This window comes from Callithrix jacchus, chromosome 13, assembly GCF_049354715.1.
Source record: "Callithrix jacchus isolate 240 chromosome 13, calJac240_pri, whole genome shotgun sequence".
Classification (NCBI taxonomy): Eukaryota; Metazoa; Chordata; class Mammalia; order Primates; family Cebidae; genus Callithrix; species Callithrix jacchus.
The window spans coordinates 90,917,064-90,941,085 of NC_133514.1; the positions used below are offsets into that span (position 1 = coordinate 90,917,064).

Sequence of the window (24,022 nt, forward strand, 5' to 3'; positions counted from 1 at the left end):
AAAGGTAAAAGCCATCAGATTCAAAACAGCGTCATGTTTCCAAAAGCCCTGACAAATGGATCCAGGGAAGTCCATGAAGAGAGGGTTCTTATGCACTACCTCAAAAGATCCAGAAGAAACCACGCCAGCTTGCATGACTATTTGCAAACTTACATAGAAAATACATGTCCTTTAGCGAGGACATGAGCCCAGAAGCTGATTGCCCAACCCCAAACTGGCATTATCCTTGTTATTAATTCTTGTAGCCAAGAATAATTATTTCAAGACAATTATATAATCCTCTTTATCTGTCATTTAAAAACCTGTCTTCCTTTACCTTCCCGAACACACAGTTTACTGCGACATGCATATTCCCTTTGCAATGTCCTATTCCCAAATCAACATAATTTTCTTTTAGAAAACCTGTTATTTAGGTTAACAGTTATTATACCTGAAAACTAAATGCTAGCTGATCAATACAATTCTTTGGTTCTACAGTATACTTTTATTTTGGGACATCTGCTTCCACAAACATTAAAGTACAGTTAACTTTTTAACATACACAGTATACACTAAAAAAGAATCACACAAAAAGTATGTCTAAACTTTTTATATTTAATTTCTAACACCAAATTTAAATAGACTAATAACACAGATCTTTTGTGGTCCACAAATCATGGTAAAAAACTTTTGTTTTCATATGCCCATTAGCTTGCTGACTGGATTACCGCATTTTAGATTTTCCTTATGATTTTAGTAGTTTTCTCCAATGAATGAGCTGTGAGTGAAGCTTCATTTTCCATTGAATATACACAGACATTCAAATAAAGACTGGGAAAAAGTGCACACCAAACAGTTGTTTGCTCTGGTTGTTCGAATCTGGGTGATTTTCTGTTGGTGGTGCTTTCGTATTTTACAAAAATAATGGGTATATTAGAAAGTTTGAAACCACCACCACCACCAAGATTTTTAAAAGTTCCATCCATTGGGCTGCCAGAAGACCACAAAATATTTTTGTGTATTTACAGGAAGGTGATAATCAAAAGTTGTTGTGGGACCATTCAAGATGAGTGTGGGGAGGGGAAGCCCATTTAAACATACATTCAAGGAAAAATATATCAAGTTACCTGAAAATTTTGGTAGAAATATCGAGCACTGCTATGGTTTGTCTCCCAAACTGCCCCTCAAACACACTGTGAGATCTTCTCTTCATTGTGGTGGTGTTGAGAGCTGGGGCCTAGTGGGAGATGTTTGGTTCACGGAGGCAGATGCCTCATGAATGGCTTGGGGCTGCTCTTGTGGTGGGTTCTCCCTCTCTCAAGGCTAGATCAGTCTCCCCATGAGTGGGTTGTTAATAAGAGACTTGTTTGGTTGTTGTTAAAAAGTGGGTTATTTGATCTCTTTGCACATCTGCTTCCCCTTTAACCTTCTCCATCAAGCTATGAAGCAGCAGCAAAGCCCTTGCCAGGGCCAGGACCATGCCCTTGAACTTCCCAGCCTGCAGAACTGTGAGCTTTCTTTGTAAGTGACTCTGCCTCAGATATCCTATTATAGTGGCAAAAGAGACTAAGACAGGCACACAAACATTGAAGACTGATGTTGACTCCGCTTTCTAGGCTACCAAGCACAGCCACATCACCAAAGAGAAGCTTACTTCCTGACTTTGTTGGAAGCAGAAACTTGACTCTCCAGGCAAGATAATTGCTGTCTTAAAAATTTCAGTGTCAAAGGTAAAACAAACATACCTTGATCAGTCAACCATATTACTGCTAAAGCAGTATTGGGAAGTTTCCTAAAAGCACTCCAAGCTTCTAAAAACAGCCAGCATGTATAGATAGCATCTTTGCATTTAAGAAGTCCCAGAAAGGTTTTGGAAACGGCATTAATGCAAATGTTCAGATTAAGAGAAAAAGGTTTCCCTGAATTGAATGATTCTTTCTACCTCTTATATGAAGTGGACTCTTCTAGTGCTATACAGGATAGGCTCAGAGTTTAGAGGGTGTCAACTTCCAGTCATGTGATAATGGCCAGAAGCAACCACAATAATGAACTTATAGATAGAAAACACATTCATTTGCTTTTGTCTTCTTATGTCAGATTAGGGTTTTACTTGATGCTCCATGAGTTAAAACACTTTGAACCAAAGAGACCACTATTAAGACCCAGCTTGAGCAATCTTTAGCTTCTCCACATTTCTATTTGCTGGCAAACCAGTACAGTAACCCGTGAAATACAAAGCAAGGGTGTAGTAGACTGCACTGCCCTTAAGGCTCCAATTCTTTGCCCCTCCTGTGTTCTCTCCCTTGGTCTAAAAACTCTGTAGTACCTTTCCACACTGGGTTTAGCCATGTGGCTTGCTCCTGGTGAATGCTGGTTAGCAAGAGGCATGCAGACTTGAAAGGGAGTTATGGGATTGGGCTTGGTTGTTATTGCCTTCTACAACCTCCACAAAAACATGCTTATTTAATGGAGGATAGGAGGCATGTGGAAAAACGCCAAGTCCTTCTACTTGAGGCCAACTCCCTCATTAACGAGGAAAGACTGTAACTGCCCCAGAGACACCTAGCCAAAATCACTTATCAATTCATAAACTGTTTATTGCTGCATACCACTGGGTTTTTGTGGTTGCTGAGTTACTTTTGTGGCAATAATTGCTCCAATACATTTTATGTGACATTTCTGAGTTTGACATCTCATTTGCAAACTTTCTTAGAGAAAGATTCATTATTGGCAAAGACCTTCAGAGTAACCTTTGCCTTGTATTCTGTAGACTGTGCAGATTCAGCCATGTAATATTGAGTACCCACTTTGGGCTGAATGCTCTCTCAAGTGTTCTCATTTAATTCTCATAACCACCCTGAAAGTTAACTTCATTTTTGGGGAACTGGAGGAAAAGAGGAACTTTAAAGCACACTGATGAAAAGATTTATCTCAAGTCACATACATTGGCACAATCAGGGCCCAAACTCCAGACCTCTGACTCTGAGTCAAACTGCATTTTCCATTACGTCGGAAATAACCAAGGTTTAAAATTAGCAGAATGTTATTCTGTCCAGCCATTAAAATCCAAAAAATTTTGTTCAAAGTAGGCAACTGAGTTTTCATTCTATTATCCAAGATAACTGAAGTATTTGACTGTATAGGACTGTTTCCTTCAAGCATTCCATCCTTAGCAGTCTTGTTAAAAATGGCCTTTAAGATACTGCTATTCCCAGTCAAGAAACACCAACTAGAGACTAAAATCATGTAAATCCTCCATTTCTCAGTTTAATCTTAAAAATAAATTTATGTTCAATACCCCTCTTTAGTCAATCGCTATGTAAATTGTAAATTAAGAGATGATTACTTGGTGGCAATACTGGTGACAAAAAAAGCACATCCAATTTTACAATGGTCATATACAAATTGGGAAAGAGTGGATATAAAAAATATGCACCCACCTTCAAATAAATGTGATCTTTTAAAGAATATCAACAAGTCAGATTCTTAGGTAGTTCTCCCTTTTCTAATTTTGATTCTGAAAAAATATTTTAAAAAATCAATTAGGTATTCAAAAGAAGGCAGTTTTATAGGGGTTTAATTATAGGGGATTAGGAGCAGAGAGATAAAAAGGGGAAGCAGCACCCAGGTAGTATGAAGTAGACATTTTGGCAAATAAAAATTGCCCCATATGACATGTCACAGAGACTGTTAAGAGACTTTGAATCCTAAAATTTGGCTTACCAAATGTAGCTTGATTTTTGTGTTTTATAAATTTTTATGTTAAATTTAAGAACCTGAATCCTGAAATGATAAAGAACAGGAAAATAATGCCTAAGCTAATAACTAAACTTTGTGTTTAAAAGTTGGTCAGTGGTTTTCATTTTAGAATTAAAAATATGAATTTTCCTTTACCTACAAGTGCATGTAACTGGTAGCCACAAATTCCTCCACTGACAACTTCAAAGCAAAGCAAGAAACCACAGTGGTTTTCAGGCCACTAATTCTTTTACAGATGAAAGCATTCAATTATCTCTACAAAATTCAATTCTTTATAAGATGTTTTTGATTAACTATGTTCATTTTTAAATGTAGTGATAACACATGCTATTATTCATGATTTAAAAGTTGAAATGAAGTAGCTTGTAGTTCTTGGGTAAAACAGATACAAAAATGCTTTTTTCAATATAAAAGAGCAATGTAGACATTCCTATAAAACATTTTTATTCCAGGTGGTAAGCTAGGCTTATTTAAATTTTCATTTCTCGGCCAGGTGCGATGATTTATGCCTGTAATTCCAACACTTTGGGAGGATGAGGCAGGCAAACCACCTGAGGTCAGGAGTTCAAGACCAGCCTAGCAAACGATGTGAAACCCCATCTCTACTAAAAATACAAGTAACCCAGTATAGTGGTGTGCACCTGTAATCCCAGCTACTCAGGAGGCTGAGGTAGGAGAATCGCTTGAACCCAGGAGGTGGAGGTTACAGTGAGCTAAGATCATGCAACTGCACTTCAGCCTGGGTGACAGAGGAAGAATCCCTCTCAAAAAAAAAAAAATAATAATTTTTCCCACTGAAGCACACTTTTAAATGGCAAACTATGTAAAAGTGAGTCATCCTTTGTATTAAAATGGTACTTATATCTTAGTTTGATCAAATACCTCCACAATATAGTTTAAAGATAAGACCTCTAATGAAGAAAAACTTTATAAGATTTAAAATCAGAGCAAATGAATTTCTGCTTAAGTTTAAGATATGTAGTCTCAATGGAGAACTGCTGTTGGGCAGTGGTTAAGGCCTCTGATTTGCTACTTATCAAAAAATCCACATACATACAAAACTCTTGTTAAAATTCCAACAGTTTCTCTAGACAAATATTTGGCTGTGAGCAAAAAAAAATGTTTGAGAGAGAGAGAGAGAGAGAGAGAGAGAGGAGAGAGAGAGAGGGAGAGGGAGAAGAAAAGAGGGAGGGTAAGGGAGGGAGAGGAGGAGAGAAAGGAGGGGGAGAAGGGAGAGGGGAGAGGGGAGTCGGGGGAAGAGAGGGAACACACTAGTGTGTCTATGTATCAACTTCCTCATCCTCATTCCACGTTGCATTCTTGGCTAGGTTATGGCTTGTATTCTCCGAACGACTGTCCCCAAAAATGACTACTCAGTAGCACAATCTCATTGTAAACTATGGAACCCAAACTATACAGCTATCCTTGGCTTTTAACTCCAAGCTATCTAGGCCTTGTGATTAGATGTGAGCTTCATAGCAGAACCTACCCAGCTTGCGATTATCAATTTTGTGCTCACCATATATGTAACTCAGTAATACTGTTCAGTTTTCATGCATATCCAGACATACAGGTAAGAGTTCTGTTTCAGTGTCTCATTTTGACCTGCTTCAAAAGTCCTATCTCTCCAAATTCAATGTATTCTTCAACCCTGGGCTTAAACTGCATTGTGCCCATCTTCCTGGACCAAAGTGTTCAGAAGTTAACTTCTCTTTCCTCTGTCATCACCCCTCTTTCCTAAACTACTTTAAAAGTTAATTGTATTTTCACATAAAATTCAGAAAGGTGCAGAGGCAGCCAACAAAACTATTGCAGACTGTAAAAACTGGCAAATCCCCATCTCAAATTCCATTTATCCTATAACCAATAAAGTCATGCAGCTTGGACTGGAGCACAGTAACATATTCTGTTCCCATGTAGCTTCCTAAAGAGCATGCTTAGTCTATTGTTCACTGAACTTGTTATCTGCTAAGTCTAACTCAATGTTCTTACCATCTACTAATGTGATTTTAAGAATTGCTGCATGTCTCACTATGGCAAAATAGCATGACATTTGTTTTACATAATCAGTTAAACCAATTCTACAAATATTTCCATACCTATTTATTGCAGCAGAAGATAATCTTTATGTGTAAATTAGCTTTCTGGGTTTTTCTATTCTTATATTTATAAACTTTAATTTTTAGGTTGGGCTTACTGTGTATTTCGACGAAACGGATGAGTCTGTCAAAAAAGAGGCTGGATAGCTCTATGTTGCAAACATGTTCTTGAGTAGCAAACTAACACATTCTTCACCCAAACTTAGACAAACCTGGAGCTTAAAATAACTGCACTGGATGGCATCAGTTTGATACTGATACATCTGCTTTAAGCACTAAGAGCCTTTCAATCCATTTTGAAGAGAAGGAAAAAAAAAGAATAAGCCAAGTGGGGAAACAGCTCAAACACAGACTTTAATACTTCTCTCTCTCCAGCCTCTTGATGAACATGTGGAATTATGGATGCTAGGGCCATTATAAAAATCTCCTGATATAGACCAGTGTCACTACTTCAAGCTAAGCAGTGAAAGGCAATGCCAGGGTGAGGTGACAATGTAGAAAGATCTCCTCTAGTTATCCCTCAATGTTGTTCAATGTTGGGAGGCTCCTTTTAGATTTACACAGTGGCAAGTGGTAGCAATTACAGTAAATCTTCTTGGCTTTCCTCCTAATAAAGTGTTGATAAAACTGCACTAGTCTCAGGGCTATTCAATGCCAAGCAGGATACTGTACTGTAGCATTTGAGGTCACTTTTTGTTGCATACCGATGCATGTTTAAAATGGTTTGCAGAAAACAGTCTGCTAACCAGAAAAATACTGATTCATCCACAGAAGTGAATTCTTGCCAGGCACAAAGGAAGTGTGGCTGATCTAAATGTTTCTCATTTTAAAAATTATTTCATGATTATATGAGATTATATCTTATCTAGTATTTTTCAATGGAGCCTTAAAATTTTTATTTTGCTAAAAGTATATTGTAGCAAACTTCAACTTTCAATTTTGTTTATGGCATAGATCTTACACATTTGAGTGCTAATGTGGCATAGGCAAACTCTGAAATAAATCAAAATGTCTAACTATCACTGCAGTGTGTGGTGTGTACCTGTTGTGGGGCTATACTAAATAGTATAGATTTACCTGCCAGGAGAATAGGATAATTTTTTATGTAACACCAAATTAAAAACAAAAACATGAACTCTTAAAATCATATCTCCATATGTGAAATATAATCACTTTTTTTGGTTTCCACAAAATTTAGGGAGTGAACAGCAAAATGTAATCTCATCTAAAAAAAATAAAAAACAAAAATTAGTCCCATAAATAACATGGTAAACAACTCAAATGGCTTTCTTTTAATTCTAGGAAAACTGACCACCTTTCAACAGTGACAGTGCTGTTAACATAGGTAAGATCAAACAACGTAAAAAGTGAAAGCACATACAGATGATGCACACAAATAGATATAAAAATTGACCAGAAATCACAGGACATGTAAGCAATGTTTTCTTAAGCAGAACTTTTTTTTGTACTTTAAATAAAGTATTTGGTGTAGGTGGGGAAAAGACATCAGTATTCAACCATTTTAACTGAACCAGCTGTAATACAGCCTCAGCTCATTGTTTAATAAAAATAAAAAAGGAACCACATCATATTTTTGACAGTCATAGAATGAAAGCTTACAAAGAGCACATTTAATATCTCCATCACAGTGCACCAAGGATGCAGCCACTGAGGACTACCAGAGAGAAACAACAGGGTCTGCATCCATCATATTGCATTACAAAGTTAATCCCATGAGAGAAAAAAAAAATCTCACCTTATGTGCTCAGTGTTCTAGCTGGTAAGCACCATATAAGTAGGAGGCTATTAAGAGTTGAATGCAACTACTCAGTCTGCATCAGGACACCCAATTCCTTCACTTGCCATTGGCTGATGCATTTAGTCATTTCAACACAACATTCACTGAGAAATGTAGTAACACATTGTAGCTTCTTGAGCAGGACAGACTGGGAAATGCAGAAGAGGCCATAGCATCAAAGGCCATGTATTTCCTCACAAAAGAAATCCACAACCACAATTGGTTTCCTTTTACTATGAAAAATCTAAATATCAGATGAAGTTTAACCCTGTAAGGACACATTATTTGTACTTACATATACACATAGGTTCAAAAGAACTTAGCTATGTAGTTGGCCCCTTGTGTTCCATTAAAACATCATTTATCTTTGCTGGATCACTACTAAGTGTGAGTCTCACCACCATGCTGGTACCTTCAGCTACTTGTGTTATAAACCTCATGTTCTATTCACAGTAGTCAGAGACTAGAGGACACATATCCCAGTAAGTATCAGTAATGTTGACAGCCATGGTGCAGCTGAGTTGAGAAGCAACTATGACAACATAAGGAAGTGAGGGTAAATCACAAGAACACCTAAGGTGGTCAGCTCCTTCTGGTGTACCTGGGACTTGCTTGGGTTTAGCAATGAAAAGTCCCACATCCAGGGAAACCCTCAGTCCCAGGTAACACTAGGGCAACTGGTCACCCTGAGAACACTACTCACTCCTTCCTTATTATCACTAGAGAAAAGGTAAGAATTTTCAAAAGCATAAAGCTACCTTTAAGGGATCCCAAAATACTTTTATGTCACTAGCTAATGGCTAGTTCCTCCAAGCTTGCTAAAAGGCCAGGAAGTCCAGAACAACCTTATTTAAAGGTGTTAACATTAAAAACAGTTGGTAGCAATCAAGCAAATTAGTGAGTAGTGTATAAAAGCTCACGCCTGTAATCCCAGTACTTTGGGAGGCCAAGGCAGACCGATCACCTGAGGTCAGGAGTTCGAGACCAGCCTGACCAACATGGTGAAACCCTGTCTCTACTAAAAAAAAAAAAATGCAAAATAAGCCAGGTGTGGTGACGCATGCCTATAATCCCAACTACTCAGAAGACTGAGACAAGAGAACTGCTTGAACTGGGAAGGTGGACGTTGCAGTGAGCCAAGATCACACCACTGTACTCCAGTCTGGGCAACAAGAGTAGAACTTCTTCTCAAAAACAAAAACAAAAACTGCCAGCTGGAGAGACAGCCCTCTGATAAGAAAGGCCCACAATGTTACTTTTAAATGCTCTCCACCAGGAGGTCTGGCCTTGGGAAAAGGTGGCAAAAGGAATAATCTCAGATATGAACATTTTTATTCTGCCCACCATACTGTGATCTAATTCAACAACTGTAGAACTGTTTTCATCTTAATCTCTGTAGTTTTCCTTTCTTTACTCTTTTGTATAAAATGGTTAGTGTCACATCTTCACTATTACTAATAAAAAGATACAAGTATGCCTTTAAAATCAGGGTTGGAAAAGCAAGAACGAGGCATGAGGTAAAACTGGTCTAAGAAAGTACCAATTTGGGTTGTGCATTTTGTCAAAAAGCTGAGTTTTAAAAAAAAAAATTCAAAACTCAGACATGTTACCTGTTATGTGTTAAGTATTTCTCACAATTTTAATTAATCTGTGTGTATATTAGTTGTATAAAGCAACAGATTTCCAGTCTTAAAGCAGGAACCTATATTCACCAGAAAAGGACCCTATTGTTTCTCACCACAATTTTTTTTTTCAGCTTGAACAATCCAAGATTGGTAATAGTAAGAGTGGCAAACAAATATTTGTTTAGGAACTTAGAAAAGAACAACCTTACTGGAAGAACAGACTTAGTAAAATTCTATTGCTACAGACAAATGCTGAAAACCAACTTTATAATAACAGCATTATAAAGGGTAAAACTTAATATAGAACCAGAAATATGGCAAGTTACCTACTAACATTATAAAATAGTTACAAACTTGAAAGCTACAGAGAAAATAGAACAATTACGAAATGGGAAATATATAATATTTAAGTATTTTTAAAATTCTAAAACTTCACTTTTGTCCTTAAATCAATATATTATGGATTTCATTGTTCAATAAATTACCATCTTTAATTAAAAATAAGAAGTAAATCAAAGAGCATATTTTGGAGAAACTAAGAGCTCTTACTTTTTTGGAGGGTAAACGAATGATATTTTTCTTGAAATTTTTTGAACATCTAAAAGCCTGTATATTGAGTTAATATACCTTTCTGATCCCTATCATCAGTGGCATTATTCTTCCAAGAGACTCATACATCTAAGCAATGGTGAAATTCTGGGTCCATTATGGATCTCATGGCACCGAACCAACTGGCATTAAAGTGAATACATTCCAGTGAGATCACCTGTGGGTCAAGGATGTCCCAGAGAATCTTGGAAAATCCATTTATGTTTAGCAAAGATAAAGTCAGAGCCGAACCACCTTCCATCAGGCTGTCAGATACAGGAAAATCTGACTTTGTAAGTAGTACTTCCCAGGGTAACTTAAGCAGCAACCGTACACCAGGGGAGAATTAAAGAGGGAGCAATCTAATATTATCAACAACAAAATTAACTCTAAGTTAGTACATCCCAGAGTCTGCTGAATGTAGAATAGTTTAGTAAAGGGGTTTATGACAGAGCATTCTTTGATGTTAATAAATTTTAGCTGTCTTAATTACCAAGTTGCCAAAAAATGGTATAATAATTGAACTGCCAAATAGCAGATTAAGAAAATTAATGTACTCTGATGGTCTGTCCATTAAAGAAAAATGTATACAGACAAATTAAGAACATTTTACTGCGATCTGAGATTTAAACAATGGAACAACTGTTTTAACACTGTTAGAATAACCCCAACTGTTAGTTTTTCTGAGTGTATATGCACATATAAATTCATACACACACATTATTTCCTACTAAAAAGATTGAGGCAGTTCTGCTATATATAGTTAGCTATAATATCCAAGATAAAACAGTTCCTACTCAAAAAATTACATAAACGCACGAGAAAGTTCTTATTACAAATGCTATCATGAGGCTATCTAGTATAGCTCATATTTCCTGGTTGTAAGGCTCAAAACACAGGAATTTCACTCAAAGAGATAATTTCCCCTCAATCCCCACATACAAAGTGTAGTCTAAACAAACAAAATAGTAATAAAAATCTGAAAAGGAAGATATAAAAAGAACTCAGTAGCAGGATTCTGACTACCTCTGGAGACCACACAGTATCATTACTCCCCATTGTCCTAAATTCAACAATCCAATATGCCCCAAGATGGAAATCTGGCATCGTAGGGAAAAGATTGGCTAGAAGTGTCAGAAAAGTTCGTAATCTTAAATTTATGCCATTTGCCTGTCACGAAGACATTTACTAAACAGAATTTTTGAGCCATTTGTAAAATTAAAGTGACTGATCAATTTGAATAGCAACCTTCATAATGAAGAAATTAGGACTCTAGGTATGAAAAGCACGTTCCTTTGTTAGTAATTTCAAAGGAAACACTTTGATATATGCAGATAAAAACATGGCTAACAAGAAAGAGGGTAACCAGCAAGTACCACCTGGATATGTATTGTCAGGAGGGGAGGAAGAATAAAATTCAGATAATGAAAATAATAGATTTAGCAAAGTAAAGTATATAAAAGGAAGAAAATGTTTGATATGTCCAAGTATCAATGCCTTAGATCGGTAAGAAAAAAAAGTCATTCATTGTTCAGGTTCACAGACTAGGTATCTAAAGAGATACTTGGTGGACAGGGTCTTGGAATGGAGGGGGGCAAATTAGGAAACTGGAATGTTCAGCTTTTAAAGGAAAGACTACATGAAGACATATTTTAAGTACAGCGAAGATTGTCTTGTGTTAGTTTATATCCCACCATAAACCTACCCCACCCTCAGACCAACACGGTATTTAATACTGAATAAATGCTGAAGTTTTTAGTAGTTAAAAAAGAAAAAAGAGGATCTTAAAGGTATGTATGGGAAGCTTTTGGAAGAGGTAGAGAAACCAACTGGGTATATATTCTCTTTTATTTGATTTCAACTAGCAAGAGTCTAAGACTGATGTTTGTTTGTTTTACCATCTAAGTCTTAGTCTTAAACTGACAAAGGCACAAATAAAGTGAAATTAAAATAATTTTAACAAAAAAATCATGATAGTGTTCAAAAGACAGACGAATCAAGCAAAACTGAATGTGGTTTAAGGTAAAAAAAAATACAAATAGATATTAAACAATTTGTAAAACCATACAAAGAAAATCTCGTTTTCAAGAAAATTAGATTTCCTTCTGGCAAAGTGACAGGTCCCCAGGAAAAAAAACATAACCTCTACAAGACCAAGCACAGCTCAAGGGTCAGGGCCCCATTCTAGTCATCTTTTTATTATTCAGTATCTATCACAGTGGCTGGCAAACAACAGGCATCAATAAATGTTTACTGGCTGAATGTATATCATAAGGTATAATCGTATAATTGGCAGAGCTTAAATCTAATCAGGAAGGCTTCTTTAAAGTAGGATGAAAAGAGCACAATCGATGGTATTCCAGAAGGTAGGCCTAATTCCAGTTATATTTTCTAATCTCAACCAGTGGTTATAAAGACTTTGAGTTTCTTTTTAAAGCAATGAAACTCTTTCCAAAAGAAATCTCATGCAGTATATTTCAATACAGAATAAAAGTGCCACTGGTTGTACCAACATCAGTGGGAACCCCAAAAGCCTCCCCTAGCCAGCACTCAAGGTGTCTCTGTAAAACCTACTGGAAAAACTACTACTCATCTTAGAAATATGATAGAAAGCATGGGCATTCAATTCTCAGGTCATCAAACCTAGAAAATTATCAGTATTGTGGAGAATAAATCCTAAATAATGTTGCTAATTTAAATAAAGATAAAATTCAACAAATAGGGCATTCTATCACTTACAAAAATGAAAAACACACCTATAAATGGGGGGGGAGAAATCAATAAAAATTAGGCCACAGTAGATAAAATGCAAAAAAGTCATCTCATTAAAAAGTATCATGTTCACACAAATGTAATTATGACCATGAAGTAAACTGCTCAACAGGTATAACTGCTCAATATAGGTGTTTTCAAAGAGTTGAGTCCCAATTTCCTACTGTTCAGAAAAATCGCAGCAGAACTGTAGAGATGTGCTCCACTACTGAAACAGCACAGTAGGCACTGCTTCACTCACCACAGTAATGTAAGAGTAACCACCAAGACCAGGACCTTCTACCACTTTCAGAGTTGTTTTCTGCCCCTAGAACTGTTGCCTAACACCATTACAAATTCTCACTTAAGTAAAAGAAGGGCAGAGGCTCCACTGAGTATCTCCCACAGGCCTGACAGTGGTAATACCTAGGACATTTACTCTGCTCACAAGATGGGTAGTAGAAGACATAATTACTGGGCAGCACGAAGTCTGGAAGCAAGCAGCTCTTGTTAAGTAGTACTGATGTGGTGCAAATGAAATTTTTACAGCAAAAGGTTGAGGAAGAAGATATATTAGTGAGAATAACATGAAGCAGACTATCACAAAATAAGGCTACCTTCAAAATATTATAAACTGTAGAACCATTCTGATCTTCAAGTTTGGATTTGTAGAGAGTTTTCTGTATAAAGCATTAATATCTAATCATGAGTTTCCTTTAGTGTGAGCCTTTTTGCATTTGATGCTATTCTCTTTGCCAGGAATGCTTATCTTCCCTGGCTCATCACTTGGCTTGCTTCTTCAATGTCAGGTATTAGCTCATGCATCATTTCCTGAGAGGCTTTCCTTGATGTCCTACCTGAAGCATCCATCTGTTATTCTCCAGTACAGTACCCTGTTTATCTCCTTCAAAGACAAGATGATTAAGGATTAGTGTAATTGCTGTCTCAGCAAAGGCAGGAACTGTAGCTGTCTTGTTCACCTTTACCCAAAGACTAAGAAAGTTCCTGGTACAAACATGCGAACAATAAATATCTGTTGAACGAATAAAAAATTACTATACCAAATTTACATGAACACATACATATACACACAAATACAGGAAAATGGCGAGTATCCAATAGAAAACCACCAAATGTTGAAAGTATCGAAAATGATACCTGTAGAGACAGGTTGAGTATGATTTCAAAGAACAAGTACCAAAGATAGCTTCAAAAATATGAAAATTTATGAAAAGATGACCAGGAGTGGTTATTTTCCATTTCTACTAAGATGCAAACAAGAAGAAATGTTTAAACTGCAATGAGTCAACATTAGACATAATAATTATTTGCTGCAGAATGAACTACCAACAGAGTTTCGGAAATCTCCTCTCACTACAGAGTATGAAATATGGTCAACCACAAACTGAGGATCAGTTAAGAACAGCTCAGACTGCAGGTAACTTAAAAGCTAAAAAACTTGCTAAAGAAATGGCTTTTCCCCCCAGTTTTTAAAATTCTGAATTCATAATTACATGTAGAGTAACAATCAATTTACAAATTGAATACAACATACTTTAAAAACAGATGGCCCATATCTGCTGATCGTACCTCAGCATCACTTTTCTAGGTATTTTGCAGAAACAATTACATCTACAAAAGGTTCATTTCATAATACAATCTGGTAACTAAATCAAATGAAACTACTAGAAGACCAGAAGGTCTGCGGTTGAAATATTTTAAAATACCTTTTGAAAAAAGGGTATTTATAGATTAGCTTTTTAAAAAGGGAAAAATACGTGGAAGTAATTCTAGCATATCCCTGAAAATAATTATACTGCCACCTATGTATTTTTTTGTAGGTGGAAAGTTAAATCAACAGACTGCCAGGTTATACAAGCCAATTATTCCTGTCGAAAATTGGGTGTCAAAGGAACTTTCTCCATATGAATTCTTACTGTACCCCAGAATTAACTGGTGCCAGCAGTATCAGTGCAACTATTACTGGTGAAGATGTCATGCTATGCTATTTTGATTATCAGGACAAAAATGGGAATGGAGAAAAGAGGCTTGGAAAGATTTTCAGTATGGTTTCCTTATAATAAGATTTAGCAGTTAAAAAAAAACACACAAACACACACACAAAAAAAGAATGACTGTTTAAGCCCCACTGAACACATTAAGGATAAGGATTTCAAAAGTTAATCCACTTTTCTTCCCCCAAGAGTTTATTTTTGGTAAAAGGCAGAAAAATTAGTTTTTCTACAAGGAAAATCTGCATCTAAATAATTTGAAAATCTTGATATATATTATATATTAAAAAAGACACACAAAAATAACAGAGAAGTGGGAATAACAGATTAGGTACTGTAACTTTATAAAGGTTTGCCTAGATCAAGAAGCAGCGCACACACACACCTCATCTATGCAAACTAAAAATGTATATAAACAGCACAATACTGTGATACTGGATCATGATACATTACCTGTACACATAACTACTACTGTTATTAATAAACCTTTGGGACACTCAGTTTTATGCCCAATAAGACATCATTAAGTCTTTAAAATCTTCTCTTCCTCTTTTATGGGAGAGTATTTCTAGACACTAATTTTCCCATCTAATATTCAAATATAGGAAACAGATTCCACAAGGTGCTTTAATTGATGAGACCTCAAGTGCTGTTTTCTCTCTTGAACTTTTGGACAGTAAACAGTCCATGGAGACCACACACAATACTATGACAGAAGAGTTGTTACATTAAGTCTTTTGATGGAAATTGATTGGTGATGAAGCTTTATGACATGCTTGAGCAACGCACTGAAGGGGATCCCATCTGAGTTAATACTTTGTCCAACCACTGCAGAGGTCCATTCAGATGAAGTTCAATCCAGCAAGGAGTACTTGTTACCGTCTGCCTTCTGTTTAAAAGAATATAGGAAAATAATTATGAAATAAAGTCCACAAGCAGGAAAAATGGCTGTTTATGTACACTGCATTAAAAATTTACAGAAATTAAAAGGTTGAGTATATAATTTTGGACACGATTATTTTGAAAAATGGTTGATCCTCAGAGTCAAACAAAGTACTTCTGATGACCTTGTTTTAAAAGAGAAAAAGATGTTCTTGTAAATCACATCAAACTAAAATTAATAAGGTGATCTTACTATTCACCATCGTCCAAAACTGAACACCTGAGAGAAACTGTGGGTATTATTATTAATCAGGCCAGGGCTGAGTGCAGTGGCTCACACCTGTCATCTCAGCACTTTGGGAGGCTGAGGCAGGTAGATTATGAGGTCAAGAGATCAAGACCATCCTGGCTCACGTGGTGAAACCCAATCTCTGCCAAAAATATAAAAATTAGTTGGGGTGGTAGCGGGTGCCTGTAGTCCTAGCTACTCGGCAGGCTGAGGCAGGAGAATTGCTTGAACCCAGGAGGCAGATGTTGTAGTGGGCCAAGATCACACCACTGCAATCTAGCTTGGCGAGAGAGTGAGACTCTGTCCCAACACACAAATAAATAAAGCCAGAAGAAGAGACATGAATCAGGATTCTCCCAAGCAAACCAAGACATATATACGGTCACTGTACTCAACAAATCAACTACAGCATAGTAGATACTCAAATAATCAAATGGAGTCTAAATACAAGTATATCAAAACAAAAACAAAATCTTGGCCCAAGGTAAACCCTTACCACAGAGAGTGTTAAATGCTGGAGTTCAACTTTCCCTGACAAAGCCAATGAACATCCCTCTTAGCAACACCATTCGGGCTTTTAATAGTGCTTCAACAAAAGGGACAACTCTATGGGAATTACAAATTATTCAATGATATCCTGTCACTTCCATGCACTGATTTTAGTTCCACCTTATCTGCTACACAGAATAAGTCAATAAACCTACTTGCTTCTATAGACTAACAGCCCTTCAATTATAAGAAAAGCCCATTATCAACTGTTCATCTCCAAGCAACACAGGTTCAATATAATTTAAAACTGTACTTCCAAGAATGTCATTTTCTGAGGCAGATGGTATCAGTACCCCACTATACCCTTCAGATTTTTCAGTGTGCTCTAGGCAACTTCCAATTGCAGATATCTGCATTTTTGTGCCCAGGAACTTCTCTGATATATCCAGAGAAGCAGGCTAGAAGTGCCAGGAAATTAACATCCCCAGGAGCAGCCCTCAACCAAGGAAACAGAAATTGACGTTCACATGCCCAGCACTTCTGTTCCCCTGGGTGGGATAATTCTGCACACTGTGTAGTTTCCCAAAGTTTCCCCAAGTTTGTCAGTTCTAGTGACCCACCGACTGTGGCAGATGGATTAACAATGGTCCTGGCTGCCCTTGTCTCCCCTGACCAGCTTCCCTTTCAAGAATAATTCATTATCCAGGTTACCCAAGGAGTAGGTTTAAGAAGGCTGCCACTCAGATATATTTCTCAAATATGAATTCTTCATACATCTAAATTCCCTGTTTACTCCATTTCCTAATTTTTATGCTAACAACCAAGATGGCATTAAAGAAATAAAAAGGATAGTTTTAGAAACCTGAACATTAAGTCTATTTCCTCAGCTCCAGAATGATTAATGACAAAAAGTTCCTGGTAGCTACCCACAAGTCCATAGATAAATGGATATTTGCCATTTTGATTTGTAAATGTTACAGGAAACGACTTGATTTTCCAAAGTCAGATGTACCTGACTCCAAATATTCATAAAGATATACTGTATATTACTGCTTCTGTAATTAAAGATTTTACTTTATCTCTGAGTTAAAGAACAGCAGAGTCCACAGCGAATGAAGGGTAGTATCTTTACCAATTAAAACTGTTCTTAGAAGATTTATAGATACACATTTAATTCTCTCTGCAGTTCACTCTTACTTCCACTAAATTCCTACCACATTTTGCACTATTCTAACCTTTGGAAGAAAAAAAAGTCTGACCTGAAAACTTATTATTAGACAATATAATTTAAATCTAATTTTGCTATCAACTCAGGTCAAGTCTAAAGTTTTGAAAAACGGCATTCAGCAGTCTTTACAGGTAACAACATATCAAAAGAGAACTACAGCAAAATCACAAAATGGATGATTCTACCAATATAGCTCAGACAAAATAGTGACAAGTCTTGATTCTCAGATAGAAACATATAACATATTTTTTAAAAAGTATTCAACAAGTAGACCTCGCATTTCACAATCTCAAAGTCAGATTTCTGACAGAACTTCAGACAAGTAATTCCAAAAGAAATAAAATAAATTTGGAAGGCACCAAATTGCTGGAAGAAGCAGGAATACAATCACTATACTACATGAATATTTCTTAAGCAGGCATACAAAGAGTAAGCAATACAAACTGAAGGAAGACTAAGTATTTTACTTAATTTCTACCTTTAAATACGGTAAAGAAGTCTTCCCTCTAATGCGAAATCCAATCTATTGTTTATCAATAATCCAGTCTACCTTACCTACTGATGGCAAATTAGTTTTTGTAAAACTTAAATATATAACTTAATAGGTTAAGAGTCCAGAAGAACTATCTTCCAGTCCCATCTCAACCACTTATAATGTAACGTTGGGCAAATTATCAGTTTTTTATGCCTATTTCCAAATATTTATTAGTTTGAACCTATTATTTGTTACCTACAAGGATGGCAATTTCATTTATTTCAACCTTATAAAGATCTAATTAAAAGAGAGAGTAATTTTTAGATACTACACTTTAAACAGCACAGTGTCTGGCACATTAGCAAGTATCCCTTCTACTTCTGAATGAAGTTCCTCCTCTTAACCTACATTTAGTTTGTCTCAACTTATTTGTCCAGTTTTATTTTTTCTATACTCCATACTGAATTGCTAATGCTACTGTCAAGATTATCGCTTCCCAACTCTGCCCATCCATTTATGACTACTGAAATATTTTACAACTAGATTATGTGCCATTAAGCTTCCCTTGAGCACCATGTGAAAACATCTCTCCTTCTATAAAATGACATAACCCTTCATATACACCCCTTTTATGATATTTAACACTCTGCATTATGTTAAAATGCATGCCTGTACATATTTTAATGATATCTTCCATAATGTCAGCCCAGTAATTTTCAATAGTTTTGAATTTGGAGGCCTCCAACTTTATTTTACATAGAGATCAGCTAACACTATAACCTCAATGAAAATAAATACAAATGAACGCCAGAATAAGCAAGAATAGAATGAAACACAATTACACTGTGGAAATTTAAGAAACAAATGTGCATTTCATACCGGTATTCTGCTCCCCACCCTTTCACAAAACTCATTCTTATGGTGCACATTCTAGTTAGCTGATAGACGGCTTCAAAACCCTGATTAACAGACTGAGCCAGAAGAGCAGCAAATTCCTGGTTGTTGAAGATCTTCAGATTACAGCCTATGATTCAAAAAAAGTACAAGCAACTGTCAAAAAAGAGTATCATTATTAAAAATAATTTTAAAAGAGTTACAAGTTTTAGAATATGAGCATGCAATCATCTCCCGATTCCTAAAATTAGCAACCAGAAAAAGCAAGTTGACATAATAGGTTTGCTTACATTATTGAATCCATACCTGGTGGAATTTTACACACGGTTGCAGGGTGCCAGCCATATCTCTGATTACAATTGGGGCTCTGCACAAAGATTGCACTATCACTTAGGCACTCGGCAAAAACTTCCCCACCTATGTAATACAAGCGCACTCCTCTTCCTGAAACAAAATACATAAGAGATTAGTTTTGTAACATTTACTATTTCAGTGCAACTTTGGAAGCATTTTCTTGGAAAAATTCTAAAATGATGTAAGGTATTTCCAGGATCTTTTTCACAGGTAAAGTCTTTCTGAAATCTAACTTTAAATATACTACTGTATATTTCTCTAAGTATTTTCTAACAATAATTTTATTGAATTTAAAAGTAATACATGCATATCAAAAGTATTTAAACAATGTAGAAAAAGTAGATGGTAAAATAGTTTCACACAAATGATATATATTATTTTAAAAGTAAAAGATTGAGTTAATTTTGAAGGAATTCACTAATGTTTGGAGAAATATATCTTCATTACAAGTGTATTTTTTTAAAGATCCCACTAAGGTTAAGAAAAATGATGTAAAATTATCAAGAGGTTAAGAGTCATTCACCATTTTAAAAACTATATATTATGGTAGAAACCAAACCTCTAGATGTATAAGTATAATTAAGTGAGAAAAAATTCTACTGGGAGATTTTTAATATACTTCTTTCAGAATCTGAGAGATCACAGATGCAAAATAACATGAGATACAAAGATTTTAAAAAAACAATTGAGAGGCAGAGTTCTAACAGCACCTAAGGGTTTCAGCCTTGATGTGCACATACATTCTCTATTATATCAGACACTAGGTGCTGCTGTTAAGAAATTTCTCAGATGTAATTAAGGCAGCAAATCAGTTAACCTTAATAAAGGGAGATTATCTTAGGTAGGCCTGACTTAATCAGGCAATCCTTTAAAAAGGACCAGACTGTCCTAGGCTAAAGTGATTCAAAACATGAGAGGGATTCAACACAAAGGCATGCTCCACTGCTGACTCTGAAGATGGATGGGACCATATAGCAAGGAATTCAGGTGGCACCCAGGAGCTGAACTCTGCCACAACCATGTGGGCTTAAGAGGACCTCAAGCTCCAGATAAGAACACAGGCCAGCTGACACCTCAATTTTCACCTTTCACCCTAAAAAGACCACTTAATCCATGTCTGGAATTCTGATCCACAGAAACCATGAGATAAAAAATTGGTATTTTAGGCCACTGAGTTTGTGGTTAATTTGTTTCACAGGGAAAAAAAAAAACTTGTAAAACAACATGCCAGATTTAATAACTACAGAACCTGGTGCCCTGGTTCTGTTAAGACTATGGAATATTTGTAGAACAGTCATGCACGTGGTCATTGGGAAAACATTAAGTCCAAAAACTAGAGCTTTTTCAGGCTATATTTCCTGAAAAAAATCAGCTGCAAAACTAGGAATCAAAAAATAAAAAGATAACCTAATAATTACAGCAATCTAAAACTTTGGAGAGAGAAGTGAACAGAGAAAACCCAATAAATTTTTTTTGCAGAACCTCAATTAAGACAGAAGAACAAAAAAACTCTGAAAAAAGCACCTACAGTGACACCTGGTATCTTAACAAGATCATCCAAATTTATACATCAAGCAAGATTTGAGAACTTCCACATGGAACCAAGTAATAGATTTTCTAGTCACTATCATTTTGCAGTATCAAAATCACCTTTTGGTAACCAGCATTACATCTCACAGAAGGTGAGGGTTAATTAGAAGAAGAAAAAAAAAAAAAAAAACAGAAGCAAACTATTGTTAAAAGAAGTCACTTTAAGGTGATAAGAATGGTGTTCAATTATTAGTGGCTCTCACACTTTTTCACTTCATCGTTAAGGAAATACTGAGGACCCCCAAAGAGTTTTTATGTAAATATTATGGAAAATGGCCATATTAGATATAAAAACTGAGATTTTAAAAAATTCACTTAAAAATTACACAATAAATCCATTACATATTAACACAAACAACATTTATGAAACTGTGTATCCAAAGCAAAAAAAGAGTGGCAACATTTCACGTTTTTGTAAATCTCTTTAATGTCTAGTGTAACAAAGTTGGAGTCTCATTATCAAATCCACATTTCATGTCTTGCAAAATCATATGCATGTAGGCTCTGGAATATTCCACTGTATACTCATGAGAGAATGAGAGTAAAAATGGCAAACATCATCTCAGTACTACTATGAAAATAGCTTTTTTTTTTTTTTTTTTTTTTTTGAGATGGAGGCTCACTCTGCAGCCCAGCTGGAATGCAGTGGCACAATCTCGGCTCACTGCAACCTTCACCTCTGGGGCTCAAGCAATTCTCATGGCTCAGCCTCCCAAGTAGCTGGGACTAGAGGCACACACACCAAACCTGGTTAAATTTTTTTTTTAATTTTTAGTAGAGATGGGGTTTCACCATGTTGCCCTGGGTGGTCTCAAACTCCTGAGCACTGGTGATCCACCCGTCTTGGCGAAAATAACTTTGAACTCACAAACTAGCTGAAAGGGTTTCTGGGACTACCAGAAATCCCCAGATCACATTTTGAGATCTCCCTGAATTACATTTTCAACTATATTAAATGACAATTCTTGCTTTAGATAACTCATTTCAGATGAACAGCAAGCAAAGCAGATTTGATTTAATATATGAGTTCACCAAAGGGGGAAAAAACCCAGGAGATACATAAAGAAACTGAAAAAAAAATTATTAAAACGTCTGAATCCCAAAATCTGAACATTGCAATTTTATGACTGGTAGAGACTCAGCAAATTAAACTTATCTTAACACATATTTATCGAAGAACTTTCCAGTATCAAGGGTGCCAAATAAAAGTTGTAGAGTTTGCAGCTGAAGAATCGCCAGGATCTATTAGAAGCAGTGAAGCCTGTGCACTTAAATGTGTTAGCTCTTAAACCTCCAGAGAGAACGCTGGTTTTACTGCACAGAAGCTCTTCATGTGGCACACCATGCAATGCCTACATTATGAGTATACAGCACTGGTTTTTCATAACAAGGAAAATGAAACATACCTATGTGCCTTCTTGTCATTTCTACTGTGGCATTTCGGTTAACATTAGAGAGTAAACCTAAGCAGAACCTCTCTGAATTTGATGGGTCTGTAAAGCCATCTACAGTGAGCGAGGGCTGAGATGCATGGAAGGTTTCTCCAACCCTCTGATTTAATTCATAATATGCTATTGAACACCAAAATGCAGGTTCTGAGTAAGTAACTGGCTGTAAATCTGAAAAAGAAAAAAAAAAAAAGAAAATGTGTGAACAACTTAAGCCGAAAATGGATTGAATACAATCATCTTTACATGTTCTATGTGAGCATGCATTGGCAAAAGCTCAGAAAATAGACATACATCTGTATCAATTTCCATAGATCATACTAGATTCTTAATATTTTTCACTCAAAACTCCAATCTCATAGATCGTACCAGATTTTTTCAAATTTCTCCCATGTCATTCAATCACTTTATGTTGGATTATTTGTTTTACCAGTAGTTTTAGTCTAGCTCCTGTTCAACCACAAAACAATCATAGGCAAAGTAAGTCAACTTGTCATACTTGGTACATTTCTAAAGCACATAAAAAAACTAATGTGAGGTAAGATAAAGCTGGAGCAAAGATGAGTCAAAAGCCACACAAAGAAAAACATTCATGATAAAAGGATACAAAGTATGACATATTTTTGACATTTGTCTATTTTAACATCAAATTTTTGGTGAGATACCCTTGCTACAAAAATAGAAAACCCATTCATACGTAAGAACTGGAAAGCATCATGCAAGTGGAAACAGACCAGAGTCAAGAGACTACTTTTTTCACTGGAAAACTATATATTTAGCTGCTTCAATTTTCCCTAAAACATATTAAGAAATATTACAAAAGAAAAAACTTAACAATTTTGTAGAATAAATTCCAAACATTAACAACCGAAGAGAAATTGTGAAACAGCAGGGTAAGATGATGGCAAAAACAGTAATAGTAATACAGAAATGTATATATAGTCATTCTTTGGTATTTACAGGGTATGGTTCCAGTACTGCCCCCCGCCCCCCTACCCAACTAAAAACCCTCAGATGTTCAAGTCCCTGACATAAAATCGCATAGTATTTGCATGTAACGTATCATCATCCTTATACTTTAAATCATTTCTAGATTATTTATAATATCTAACAATGTAAATGCTATGTAAGTTGTTATACTGTATTTTAAAATTTGGGCCAGACATGGTGGCTCACACCAGCACTTTAAGAGGCCAAGGTGGGTGGATCATTTGAGGCCAGGAGTTTCAGACCAGCCTGGCCAACATGGTGAAACTCTATCTCTACTAAAAATACAAAAATTAGCCAGGTGTGGTGGCATGCACCTGTAGTCCCAGCTACTCAGGAGGCTGAGGCCCCAGGAGGCAGAGGTTGGAGTGAGCTGACATCACGCCACTGCATTCCAGCCTGGGTGACAAAGCAAGATCTGTCTCAAAAAATAAGTATTGGCCGGGCGCGGTGGCTCAAGCCTGTAATCCCAGCACTTTGGGAGGCCGAGGCGGGTGGATCACGTGGTCAAGAGATCGAAACCATCCTGGTCAACATAGTGAAACTCTGTCTCTACTAAAAATACAAAAAATTAGCTGGGCATGGTGGCGCGTGCCTGTAATCCCAGCTACTCAGGAGGCTGAGGCAGGAGAATTGCCTGAACCCAGAAGGCGGAGGTTGCAGTGAGCCGAGATTGCACCATTGCTCTCCAGCCTGGGTAAAAAGAGCAAAACTCCGTCTCAAAAATAAATAAATAAATAAATAAATAAATAAATAAATAAATAAATAAATATTA

At 36.3% G+C, this 24,022-nt stretch overlaps 1 protein-coding gene across 10 annotated transcripts in view; it reads right to left on the reverse strand.

The window, feature by feature from the left end:
* Positions 1-13,803: 13,803 nt before the first annotated feature.
* SMAD2 (SMAD family member 2) overlaps positions 13,804-24,022 on the reverse strand; it is a 99,993-nt gene continuing 89,774 nt past the window's right edge. For all 10 annotated transcript variants that reach the window (XM_035270988.3, XM_035270986.3, XM_078346934.1 and 7 more), the window contains 4 exons: positions 22,219-22,431; positions 19,175-19,312; positions 18,854-18,998; positions 13,804-15,500 (listed from right to left, as the gene is read on the reverse strand). In XM_035270988.3, the coding sequence (XP_035126879.1) occupies positions 15,377-15,500; positions 18,854-18,998; positions 19,175-19,312; positions 22,219-22,431 (620 nt within the window). In that variant the 3' untranslated portion in view covers positions 13,804-15,376. The remainder of the gene's footprint in view (positions 15,501-18,853; positions 18,999-19,174; positions 19,313-22,218; positions 22,432-24,022) is intronic.